The sequence below is a fragment of the Chaetura pelagica genome, unplaced genomic scaffold (assembly GCF_000747805.2).
Source record: "Chaetura pelagica isolate M959 unplaced genomic scaffold, ChaPel_1.0 scaffold18, whole genome shotgun sequence".
NCBI classification, from domain to species: Eukaryota; Metazoa; Chordata; class Aves; order Apodiformes; family Apodidae; genus Chaetura; species Chaetura pelagica.
This window is the reverse complement of record NW_009954310.1, coordinates 1,160,549-1,173,991: the sequence shown is the minus strand read 5'-3', so window position 1 is coordinate 1,173,991 and position 13,443 is coordinate 1,160,549. Positions and strand designations below refer to the sequence as shown.

The 13,443-nt window shown below is 40.7% G+C and overlaps 1 protein-coding gene across 1 annotated transcript in view; it reads left to right on the top strand.

The window, feature by feature from the left end:
• The window catches only part of AGBL4 (ATP/GTP binding protein-like 4), a gene marked incomplete at its 5' end in the record, with an annotated part of 892,811 nt that overhangs the window by 667,209 nt on the left and 212,159 nt on the right, over positions 1-13,443 (top strand). Inside the window, one exon of the mRNA XM_010004032.1 lies at positions 10,023-10,112. Within this exon, the coding sequence (XP_010002334.1) occupies positions 10,023-10,112 (90 nt within the window). The remainder of the gene's footprint in view (positions 1-10,022; positions 10,113-13,443) is intronic.

Here is a 13,443-nt window from a genome sequence, read left to right as displayed (position 1 = left end):
ATTGTACATTGAAGGCTTTATTCTGCTTAACCCTTTCAGTCCCTTTCCTTCCTCCCAGGGAGGGTTCAGTGCAGGGGTGGGGAGTTTGGAATAATTTCTTGTGTCCTGTAGTTGAGCATTGGATGTCCTCATGTCTTTTTGATTAGTGTTTTGGTAAGGATGAGAGCCAAGGGTTTATGCTATTCAAGTCAGTGTCTAAAAAGTGAAATATAGGAGATGAATCCAGTGACAGTGTTGGTTGTAATGCTTCACTGCAGCCCCAGGTTGGAGCCTTTAGCCTGACTGGTTGAAACCTTTGCTGTTTTTCACTTTTATTTCTCCCAGAATAAGACCTCGCCCTGCTTAGACCAAGTCACTCAAATAGGTGTCTCTCCAGCTTTGCCCACCATATTATGCCTCTCCACTTTTCTTTCACATCTGCTCTGGTTGTGATTTTTGCCTGTTTAAGTGAAGAGTATGAGGTATAGCTTTTGTCAGCAGAGTTATTCCAGTTACAGCTTCCCAAAAACATCTTTCCTGATTTCTCCATGTTGCCTTGCAGGTTGTTCCTTCTCTGTTATTTTATCCATTGGATTTGAGAGGTTAGAGATGCTTTACTGCATCTCCTGGCACCTGTGGATGTCCTTTACAGCATTGTCTTTCTTGGAGGGATCCACAATGAGTGCCAGAACCCACGGCTCTGCATCTTGGAGAAACTGAATGAATTTAGTATATAGCTGTACTGGGACTCCCAGTTCTGTTCTGAAGTACAAATGGTTTTGCTCAATCTTTATATGGGAAAATCTTAGCACTGAATAAATGACAGGCAAATCCAGAGCAAAAGTGGAAAGAACAGAACAGAGGTGTCTTGGCTGCTCCTGTAAGTGCTGAACTACTCCATGAGCAATTGGTAATTCCCTCTCTGTTATTTTGGCTGAATTTCTGACATAAATTATTCTCTTATCTTCCAGCCCATGCATACTTGTAGCAAACAAACAAACATAGCTTTAGCTTTCTCCACTGGAGAGAGCTGATAGAAAATTGCTTTATAGCAGGCCCTAGCAATATCTTTTGAATCCCTGGATTTTAAAGACAAGCTGAAAAGATACCCACATAACTGCAGTATTGCAGGTAGAAATGTCTTGCATCTGAATATTTTATTTCTGTTCCTTTGTATAAAGTGAAGGCTACTGGGACAGTGAGCATTTCTAGAGGGATGATAGCTGTGCAAAAAGAGAGCAAGAGAGTACTAGTTAGTATTGATTCCTTCCCTAAAGATGAGGCTTGCTTACTTTGTGGCTACAGGCAGCTTCTTAGTGTTCCTGCTTTATTTTCATTGATGTGGGGTTGTGGAGCTCAGTAAAGGGAACCCTGTGGAATGGCTGAAGGTCTTTATTACTCTCACTAGTGGTAACTGGAGAAGTGCTGCTACATATATAACCTGTACATACATTTCTATCTGGTATAAAATTTCTAGAGAAAAATATAAGGTGTATTTTGGTTTATTCACTTTGCAATTTAAAGTCAGCTATTGCTAGGAAAAAATATTAGTACTGTAGATCACAGTTCATGGATTCAAATAGACACAGCTGAGTTCTGACTCTGTGGAATTCAAGGAAATAGTATTGAAAGACACTTGAGTAAAATTAAGACTTTTAGCAAATCGTGGCTAGAATGTTTTTGGCTTGGTGGTTTGTTTTGGTTTTCTTTATTATTTTCCCTGAAGGTAAACTTTACTTTCTTGCTCTGTATCATCTGAAGGACACATGCTTTTTCTGGGATTTTGGGAATGATTTCTGGGGTTCTGGGATTAGACATCAAATTTAACAAGATGATATATAGCTTTGAGGAGACACATTTGATGTACCACTTAGACTTCCCATAATTTACTGCCTGCCTCCAGTCTCTGGAGGGCAAGGGGTTTATCTACACTCCAACCTGACTTTATAAATAGCAAAGCAGGAGAGGGGAAAAAGAAAGCAAGCTGGGGACCTGCCTGCTAAAGTGTTATGATATGATGATGATGATGCAGGTAGGTGACATTAAGTGCTACTCTCTGCATCCTTAATTGTGAGTTGTCATCACCTTGGCCATTTGAGGATGATAATCTGCTGTTCATATTCCAGAATTTTGTTCTTATTCTTAGGACTGCATGTTCCAACCTTCAAAGGCCTATGTATAATTAAAAATCAAACCCTCAGTTTTTTTGGGAGTGTTTATTTAGTAGAGACAGGAAGGGGGAAAAGATGTGAGTGTACCTTGCCTGCCTTTGCATGCCATTTAATTTTCCTGCCGCAGAAGAATAGCAATGTGACAGTACCAGCCCAAATGGGAAAATTTATACTTCCAAGATGTAATGAAGATTAAAAACAAAAAAATGGGGCTGGGATGCCAGGGCAATCTTGCCCTACAGTCATTTGCTATTTCTCCTTTTGCAAGTAGTCTGCAGTGTTGTTTGATCTATGCTTCAGCATCATTTTACCAAGAGATATTTCTGGCCTTTTGCTTTACAGTCAGATCCCCTTGCTGGGCTATTAGGGTGAAAATGCAGTCAAGTATTAACATTGACAGTGTTTATGTAACCTCCCACTGCATGGAACCCCTCCAAAATGCCCTGTATTTAAGGGAGACAAGGGGAAGGAGTGAATGAAAAACAAGAGTTGGATAGAAATAGTGCCTGCTCTGGGATTTAAATAGGTCAACTCACTTCAATAAATAGAAGTTATGCTGTTGACATATGCCCATCTTCTTAAACTGTCATCGAAGTTCACTTAGTTGCATTCAAGCAGAGATTGTTGGCTGTTAAAGAGGTGTGAAAGGCATTGTTACAGAGTGCTTAGAGAAGGAAAAGGGAAGAGGAACAAAGAAATAACCAGGCAAGGAGATAATACAGGTGTTACACTTCCAGATTCCTGGTGGCACTGACAAGTGTTGATAACTCTTTCAGCATCTGCCTTCAGAGCACCGAGTCCCACTTTCCTACCCTGTCCCTCTGTCTGTTCCTATAGGATGCTCACATAAGTCTTAATATTTCCTTTTCTTCCTTTTCTGCTGGAATATATTTAATTTGCTTTGAACAAGAGCAAACCCAAATCCCAGGGCCTCTGAATAAGGGAGAGTTATGGAGGGGGAGCACAATGAATGTCTTAATCCTGTGTCACCCTATCTTTGAGACACTGTGCTACACTAAATTGATTTTGCAAATGAAAGCTAAAAGCTAAGCAAAAGCCACCAATCTATTTTGCCTAAAGATGATTTTAGTGCTCTTTATGTTTCCCTAAATGACAAACCAATTTGTTACCTGCCTACATAAACATTTGCCTATATTAGCACCAGAAATGTTTTATTTTTATTAGCCCAAACTTTATCTTTTTATGAAGACACAGAGGCCCAATAAAATTAGTGTGCAAATATAATACTCAATTTGCATTTTTCTATGGTCAGCAGAAAAGCTGAGCAAAATCAATTTGATATTAGGTCAGCATATACATCAATAAAGCATGCACACACACAGGACCATTGTAATGGTCCCTGTAATTTCTACGCTGCCAGGATAAAGAGATTAAATAATATTAAATGCTCCAAAATAGCTTTGCTTTTAAGAGGAATGTAAAAAGAAAGAGAGGCTTTGGCATAAAATGGGCAATAAAGGATAATAGTTGCACCATCTCCAGCTCAGAAACGTGATGATCTCAGAGGCAGGCTTCTTGCTAAATGGCCCCAATTCAGCAAAGCTCTTATGCCAACACGTTGAAACACATTTATACACACAATACAAGTCCCTCAAACAAATCACATATTTAAGCACCTGACACAGAGTCAGGGCCAGGACCTGAATAAAAATCTAGAACTTGAGAGGTTTGGATCTACTTTTGAGCATCGCATGCAGGACTCTTGCTGGGTGGAAGGTGAATGCACAAATGAGGCTTTGCTAAACAAAAACCCCTGTGCACACCAGGTGGGACTGTCTAAACATGATGAGATGAGTCAATGAGCAACAAGGGCACCTTGTAACAGTGCTGCCCCTGTGTAGACCTGCCCTCCCATGGATTCTGCATGGGAGCCAGGGTACTGCTGCCTCCCTTTCCACCTCAAAGGAGGTTGTAAAGTGATTGGGGGTAGATCTGTTCAATGATGTTACAAGTAATAGAACAAGAGGTAATGACCTCAAGTTGCACCATGGGAGGTTTAGATTGGGTGTCAGGAAGAATTTCATCACTGCAAGGGTTATCAGGCATGGTGACAGGCTGCCCAAGGTGGTGATGGACTCATCATCCCTGAAGGCATTTCAGATTTGTATAGACATAGTACTTAGGGATATAGTTTAGTTAAGGACTTGTCAGTCTTAGGTTAATGGTCGGCCTTGAAGATCTTTAAGGTCTTTTCCAGTCAAGGTGATTCTGTGATATGAATACATAGGAGTAGGTGTCTGGCTTTCACAAACTGTAGTCCAGTCTTTGCTCTTCTCCCTGTGGTACAATTGGCATAATTTTTACCTTTTATGCCACTTAGCTTCTTTGTACTGCTCAAGCCAACTGTAAGAAGGCAAGAAAGAAAAGCTTGTGTTCAGTTCACCTTACCAAGTCCAGTGGGATTTGGTAGTGATCAAAAATGCTCTTCTTTTTTCACTCTGTGTTGCTGAGAGAAACCCTCTTACCTAAAATGACATTTATGTCCAGAAGTAACAAAGATAAATGGAATTGGGTGGTAATCTGGTCTCTTTGGAAAAGTCAGAGTACAGTAAATGCTGCTTTTATTTAATTTGCTAAAGCAGGTTAATGTAGTAGAGACTAGGCCATCAAGACAGCAACCACATCAGTGTTTGCTTTTGGTACAAATGTTATGGTTCAGTTGGACACAAATGCAGCAAGGTGAAGTGTAACACAGTAGAATCATAGGGGTTGGAAGGGACCTCTGAAGATCATCTTGCTGCAGTAGGAACACCTAGGGCAGATCACACAGGAACACGTCCAGATGGGTCTTGAAAGTCTCCAGAGAAGGAGACTCCACAGCCTCTCTGGGGAGCCTGACCCAGTGCTCCATCACCCTCAGAGTAGAGATGTTTTTCATCATGTTGTTGTGGAACTTCCCGTGTTGCAATTTGGTGCCTTTTTCCCTTGTCCTCTCACAGGGCACCACTGAAAGATACTTACATCCACCCTTCAGATATTTTTAGACATTAATAAGGTCCCCTCTTAGTCTTCTCTTATCAAGACTAAACAGCCCAAGGTCTCTCAGCCTTTCCAGATGTTCCAGTCCCTTAATCATCCTTATAGCTCTCCATTGGACTCTTGAGTATGTCCCTATCCATCTTGAACTTGGGAGCCCAGAACTGGGCACAATAGGGTTATTTTGATTTCTTCTGTGGAGTCTTTAGCTCACAGGGTTTTGAATACAAAAATGCTGACAAAAGCCAATCTTGTACTGAAAAGTACCTGAGAAAGAAAGGCAAGATGGAATTTATTTGCAACGGATAAACATATTTCATGAGAATACATGTGAATATTTAAAACAATAGAAACTTTGAGCATATGTTCTTAGGGTGATAGATTTCTATTTCTTCTGATTAGAGCCTTCTGGTCTTCTACAGATGAGGTGAAATATGGGAGGGCAGAAAGGCAAGCTTTTTCTAGTACCTTGCCCCAACTTTGAAGTGCTCTGCAAAGGACTGGAATTCACTTCCAAGTTCTCCTGAAGTGTGTCCCAGTTAAAGGCTTTCTGAAGGAGGCTTCTACGGTCAGACTTGCTTTCCCTATGTACTCCATCAGCCTTAGTAATTTGTGAATTTCCATAATTACCACACCATGGCTACAAGACTTAAAGAAACCACAAATCTGCAGTCTCTTGGTGGTCCATTTCTGGTCTAAAGTGTTAGCAGGAAAGACTTTGGATGTTGAGCAAGGTTCTGCCTCAGTTCTATTACGGCACTTTATTTTGGTAATACAAAAGGGATTCCATAAATTTGATATTTCTCCATTAAATTTCTAGATGCTTAATAATAAGCTACTACATACAAATACTGTTGTTCTCATGTTTTTATAGTAGCATAAAAATGAAAATTGAATTAAAATGGCTAGGCAAATTTGCTGTCTTCCCATGAAGGTTTAGATTTTTATCTAACTGGCTTTTTTTTAGTAGGAAAAGTTTCCTGTGGAACTCTGTTTCAGTTGCTCTAGTGGAATATGTAACCAAGAGTAGAAGTTGCTGTTTCCTGGGTGAGAGCTGGGGTAGTGTTGCCAGTGGGATTGCTTTAAGTGGTTGGCTCGTACTTGCTATAGCAGTAGAGGACAAGGAACATGAGTTGAGGGCTAAACAGTGTGAGTGATATTCAGTGGGAGAGAGTTTATTACTTGCTTACTGGTAACTGGCTTTCTTTTCCATATGAGACCTGCTTGGTGTTTATCACCATTATGGTAGTTTTAGAGACAGAAGTGATGTTGAGGTTAGTGTTGTTTATTCTGACTAGCACCTTCAGATCTTCACAGTGTTGCCCAAAGGATTTATCTTTGTCAGCAGAGCAGCAGAATGGTGGTGGGTGAGTAGCAAACTACAAGGGTGTAACACACAGTGGCAGATTGTTTTAGGTCCCAGTTGTAATCTTAAGTCAAAGCAAATATCAGTGATGATGGCAGAGGTAGCCTTGAGAGGAAGAGGAAAATATTTAGTTCAATGTTTCAGGTACTTTCTGAAAGAGAAAATGAAAAAGAAATAATTCCAGAAAACTCTACATTTCTGTCCTTGACAAACTTTCTCATCAAAAAATTTTGCTTCTAAGACTCACTGCTAAGGCAGAGGGAAGAGTAGAAGGGGTACCACAAAGGACTATTTCTGTGTATTTCCACAACTGGCTAAGTTGTGACTAAACAGAGCGTGCCTTTCTGTCATTTTTCTTACCTGCTCTTGGCACCTCCTGAACAAGGCTCTACACTTCTGATACTTTTAATGCTGATTGATCTTTTTCAATTTTGATGTAGAAAACAGGATGCATTTTCACTGTAATTTTTAAATAAAAATATGAAATGGTGTTTTGTAGTTGTTCTAGCCATTATTGGTTTAGTGGGTTAACCTTGGCCAGCTGCCCACCCAGATGCTGCTACAGGAGAAAATAAGACAAAAAAATCTTGTGTGTCAAGATAAAAACAGGGATATCACTTACTGGTTACCATTGTGGGCAAAGCAGGCTTGACTTGGGAGAAGATTAATTAACTTATTTCTAAGTAAAATAGAATTATATAGTTAGAATCAGAGAGAAAAATTAAACCATTCCACCTAGCCCCCACCCCTCCCCATTTTCCCAGGACTGATTTCACTCCTAACACCTCTGTCTGCCCTTCCTGTCCCCCCTCAATGGGAGCAGCCAGAGGTGGGTAATGAGGTTGTGGTGAGTCAGAAAATGTTCAGCTCTGCTGCTCCTTCTTCCTCATGTTTTCCTCTGCTCCAGCCTAGGCCCTTCATGTGGTCCCTCAGGAGAACCTGGTCTGGCAGGGACTTGACTCACTACAGAAACTTTTACCACATTCACCCACATTTAGAAGACACTGAATTTCCTAGGCTTTCCAAGCTATAAGCTAGATGTTTTTCAAAGATATTAACAGAAATATTTTAGGAATGTTTGTTGGCTTGTGCAGATGCACACATTTTGAAATCCAAACACTGAACGTGAAAATGACTCTTAAAAGTTAACAGGTCCACATTATTTAATTCAGACCAACTGAATTTCTGTGCCAGAAAGACACATGCACAGTCATACTTGATGTGTTTTACTGTTTTTGTATTAATAATATAGGATATTGCTGTAAAGAAAAGGATTTAGGAATGTATTGTTGGGTTTGACCAACTTGGAGAAAATGTTGCAAGCTGATGTTCAGCCAGGTTGTTGAGCAGTTCATGTCTAGGAGGCTGAGTACAATGGAAGGGTCTGGACATTGCAGGGTTGTGCCTTTACACTTTGCAGCAAATGTACTGGGCTGAAAAGTGAATGATGCATTGGGGACTGTAAGCCAAGGCAGAGGGAAGTTGCTTGGCACGGAGTCCAGGGTGGTAATGTGGTGCTCTTCCAGAGCCCAAGGAAGTGGGTGCAGGAGGTTCTGGTTAGCACTCAGTGCCACATCTCCCATGGGCTCCAAGCAGCTTTGCACTGAGCCCTAATTTGGGAAAATTCCCTTCAGTTCCAGGGGAGAATGAACTGACTAATGACGTTAATAACCGTTACAAAGGGTAGAGCATAAATAACAGACATGTTGTAATTAAATACAAACAAAACCAAACCCACAAAAAAACCCCAAATTAATCCTCTGTCTAAAAGTTTCCTAACTGAGGAGATGTTCCAGCTCCAAACAGTAGCCATGGTGTTACTGAGCATCACTTCTGTGCTGAACCACTGTCCTTTAATATAATGCTCTTCTTCCAAGAGAGAACTCCCCTCATGCAGAAGTGATTCCAGCCTTCTCCTTTTGCTTGTTAAAGTTGGTTTGCTGATTATCTCCTTCCTTTCACACTATTTAATACAAATTATATGGTGTGGTCATCAACTTCTAGCTGGATGGTAGTGTGTTTCTTTTTGCTGCCTTCCTTTTTCTTCTGCAGACAAAATTGACCCTGCCAGCTGCTACTTTTGTCAGAGACATTCTTTCTTGTATTTCTTCGTCTCTGGGGCTCAGAAACACCAGAGAGTGGTGAAGCTGGAGTATGAAGGAACAAATGAATGACTGAGTTACAGTGTGAGCTGCTGTAGGACTTTTAGAGAAGCTAAGGAAATAAAAAAGAAGCCTGCTGAGATTGTCTCCTGAGAACAACCAAAAATACACCTATTATTCCTGTGGTGTGCTGTTAGGTGTGATTTATCATTAGGGAAACAGAACATTTTTAAGAATTCACCAATTTTTAAATTATTTTTATTTTTTAAAATAACTCTGATAAGATCTCAAGGATTCTCAAACATCTTTGAAATTAAGTCTGTGTTTGGGTATATATGGAATGTATCTATTTAATTTTAAAAATAATACTATGTTTGGTTTAGTTTCCAGTCTGCTTTCAGTGTGCAAACTTATTTTTATTTCAAAACAAAGATTTAAACTGTCTCTAGCAATTGGATCTTGCTGTGCTTGGTATTACCCCTGCTGTGTATTTTCAGATCTAGATAAGCCATCTAACGTAGGTCCTGACCTCTTCTGGTCTTTAAAATTCCAAGAACCCATTTTAAAAGAGTAATTTTTGTTTCCTGTTTATTAAGTGCAGTCATTGCACAAATGGAGAAAAGATCTTGCATGACCCATGCAGTTTATGGTTGAAGACAGTGGCCAAAGCAGTATGGTTTCAGTACTGGAGGATTAACCCATGTTAAATTTAGCATAGTTAGGATCAAAATCTCCCTTTGACCTATCTGTAATTTGAAGGGCACCCAGTGCATTTTCCACACCTTCACTGGAGAAGGTTGCTGGCTTTAATTTTGGTCCCTTTCACATTTTGTTTCTGAACATCTCTTTCAGTCAGGGCAGGTACAATCTATATTAGCTAAGAAATTTAAAAAAAACCCAACACAAACACCACACCAAACCAAAATCCCCCCGAACAAAGCCTAGTAAGTGTCATTTGTTACCACTTTACCATTGTTGTGCACAGTTAAAGGATGTATCAAGTGTAATGCAGGAGCAATTGGCTTTATGTTATGAATGCCCCCCCCCCCCTTTATTGTTGTTGCCCCGAGGGGACATTCATCACAAGTGTGAGAGCAATTACAGTGCAGCTAAACTCGCTGTAGTAAATACTGGTTTTTAAAAAGTGAGCTAACTTGGTTGTTGCAGGTTTGGCTGCATGTCACTAGTTCTGCAGCCCTTGTGCAGTCTGCTATACGGCCTGGTACAGAGACCTAGTGATGCTGACTTCTTTAATTATAGATTGTGCTTATTTATAATGCATGATCAATTTTAATAAAAGGATATGCTTTAATATTGATGGCACTTTGCGTCCTACATATGGGACTCAATTTAAGGATCTTTTCCTCTCTCTTTCCCCTCTGTCCCCTGCCACCCCTTCTGCTGCAGCAAACCTGCGTCCAGGGGCTGAACAGAAAGTGGTGTTCATCACTGCACGAGTCCACCCTGGGGAAACACCATCTTCCTTCGTGTGCCAAGGTGAGTGTCTGCATGAAGATGGTAGATCAGGCCAGATCAGTTTTCCTATGGATGTGTGTATTGGGTTTGCGAGGCTCTGTATCTGATAGAAGGCTGAGTTCACACAACAGGTGAACAGGGGGGATACCAGCAGAATCTCTCACCTCTACCCAGCTGCCTGTCTTTTTGCAGGCAGTAGTAATATATTACCTATGAGTCTTGTGAATGTTTCTATTGGACAGTGAGCTATGAAGCTATTCAGGAGAAACTGACAGTCACACTCATACATGTGAAATGTGATCATGTAAGACTCCTTTTCCTAGAAAAAAAGAAGCTGGAAAAGCTTTGGGAGTCATTATCTCTTAAGTACTTATGTTTTCATGCTGTCTACTATCTTCAGCTTCTTTTCCACCACAGAGCAATGACCCTAGCTCTCCAGTTTAATTCTAAGAGGTCTCTTTTTGTCTGAAGCTGCTGCTCTGAGGAGCACAGCTCCCAGTGACTGGCTGCTGTTCCCTGTACAAAGCATTGCTGCTAAAAATAGAAAGCAAATTGCCCATCTTGTATTTATAAAGAGCTGTAAATCTCAGGCTTGTGGGTACAAATAAATAAATAATCATGGCATGTGTTTATATAACTTCATTGTGTAGGTCTGAATTATTGTCCTTACGGTATGTGACTTTCTGCAGTGGTAAATTGTTGATGGTGTAAATCAGTGTAAGTTCCCTGAAGCTGAGGCAAGATGCTAATGTGCTGCATCAGCTTGGGCCTGGCCCTGCCCAGCCAATCACTTGCATTAATCAAGCATATACAGAGTTTATTACGTTGGCTGCTTGTAACACAGCAGATTGGTTTGAGTCTGGCCCTGTTGGTACCTAAAGACCTTGGTGGGAAACGTCTGGCACAGTTTCATGGTCTCCTCTGTGTGCTTCTCATCCTGGCGAGGTCCTATGTCTGGCACCTCTCTAAAGCAAAAGGTCAACAGATGTCACTTCTGCTGTCCTAGCCCAATGGGCTAACAGGACACTGGGCCTCTTCCTGCTGGCCTGTGGAGTAGCAAAGGTAGAACCCTTCCTTTAATAAAATGGTACTTCAGGCTGAGAGCAGGAAAACTCAGTGAGTTTCCCATCTCCCGTGGTGGTGTAGTCAATGCAAGGCATTATAATACACATGATGTTTGTTAATGAATATGGATTTTTAACTGGATACTTTGAGTCTGTTTGTGGCTGCTGGCATACCCCTGTGAAATGAGAGCTGTGGCATGCTGCTGAGGTGGTACTTTGGAAATGGTGTTACTTTATTTTGATAATGGAGAGTTTATTCAAAAGGAAAAAAAAAAAAAGGGAATATGAAAAAGTGGGGTGGTATCCTTAGCCTGGTGAAACAACTGGGTGGGAGTCATGCTCTGATTGCCCCAGGGAAACTTCATGCTTTGTAGGAAAAATGAAAATAAAAAGAGGGGTGGAAAAATAAGAAAAAGAAAAAGGAGGGGTCCGTCTTGGAGAAGCACATCAGAAACTTGCTCTGACTGCAGTTATAACACACGCTTGACTCGCTTGGAAATGCACGGATTTGAAGGCACTGAACTCTGCTGTGCATTGAGCCATTCTGCCCAGTGCAGATGAAGCTGCCTGGTGTGTATATTTAGTGTCAAGACAAGTAGAAGTGGCAAACATTTCAAGGCCATTGCTGTGTTGTTTTTAGCATTGCCAAATGTGAAATTGGGTGCTTGCTCCATCTTGGGAAACTTTTGTGTGAAAGAGTCAAAAGAAGGAATAAAAAGGATGCCTTTGGCAGTCAAGTGAGGGAACAATGAAGAACTGTGGAGTCTTGGGAAGCATTTTGGCAGAGTTACATGTTGCAGATGTTAAAATCCAAATGCCAGCCCAGTGCATATGGAACGTGTCAAGATTATTTTTTTTTAGAGATTTCTTTTTGCATGTTTGATTGTGCTCACCACCTGAAGTATTAAGATATGGAAGCTAATCCCAAAGATTTCCCAGGTGCAAGCAGCATCTTGTATATAGAAGACCAAAACTGTGACTGCCCAGACCTGGAGAATCAGCTCATAGGCGAACAGATAAGGATTTACAGGATTTTTATTCATTTATTTGTTTATTTTTTCCTTCATTTTTTCTTGAATTATATTCAGGTTAGGCTCTGTCTTCCTCTTTAAAACTCTAAGCTCATAACTAATTCCTTACTTATTTTTCTACCTGTCTTTGAACTCGCTAAGTCTCTTCCTGTCCTCTTTGGCCTGGCCTCTGCTAAGGATACATAGCTATGTGTAATTCAAACAACAGCTTCCTGGGGCCTGGCTGACGCTCCTGTTACATTTTTATATTAGGCAGGATAGCCTAATGAAAAGCTTGTGGTCTAGCCTTGGTACATGAGGATATACTTGGTCCTGTCCTACACTTTCTCCTTCATTTTGCCTACAGATTGGATCTAAGCAAGGGTTGTTGTGTTCCTGTGGGAAAAGATCACAAGGTTGTTTCCCCATTCAGACCTATATTGTTTTTGTTATCCTTCTTCATATTCTGCTATGAAGAATCCACTCAAAACTGAATTTTGGATACAAGTATTCCTGTATTCCTGCAGACATACAAGACATAAACTTGGATGCACTCTTCTGTCTCCTTACAGCTGTGGAGTGTTTGCAGCAGTAGCCAGACCTCCCTAGAATCATTAGACACCTCATCCAGCAGTTAAAAAAAAAAGTGTTATAATATTTCACACAGAATGCAGCTGCTGAGCTGCAACTCACTTCTTTAAAAGGCAGACAAAGCCCCAGAGGGCCTCCTCATAGAAAGATGGATTAAGAACCTTTTGTTTCATTTTGGTCTTTTAAGAGTTATTAAAATGCTTCAGGTTCGCCTTTTTAGGAAGTTTTCCTTATAAGTCTCAACTGCTGTTGTGAATCTCAGTGACAGAGATGGAGAGTTACTCACTAGGGAGTGTATTTGCATTAATACCCTTTACTTCCAGAGGTAGGACAGTGCTCTCCTCCTTGGGCTGTGATGGTCATTGTGAGCATTGATGCTTGTGTCATGTTTGGGCATGAGTAAGTAGGAGCAGGGTTTAGAATGAAGAAGACTCTACTGTTTTAACTTTGTTCTTATAGACCATTTTCTAACTAGCTGGAATCACTGCTACTCTTGGAGGGCTTTTATAATGCAACATAAAACAGTGTGAATTCATCTTAGAGCTTGAACTCATCTCTCAGAGGCCATTCAGATTTCTGAGGGATTTTTCTGAAGTTGTGGTTTTAGATTATTTTCCTTTCTTAGATATTTATTCCTCATTTTCCTTCCCCCCCCCCCCCCTTTTTTTTCTTTAAGCACATGATTGC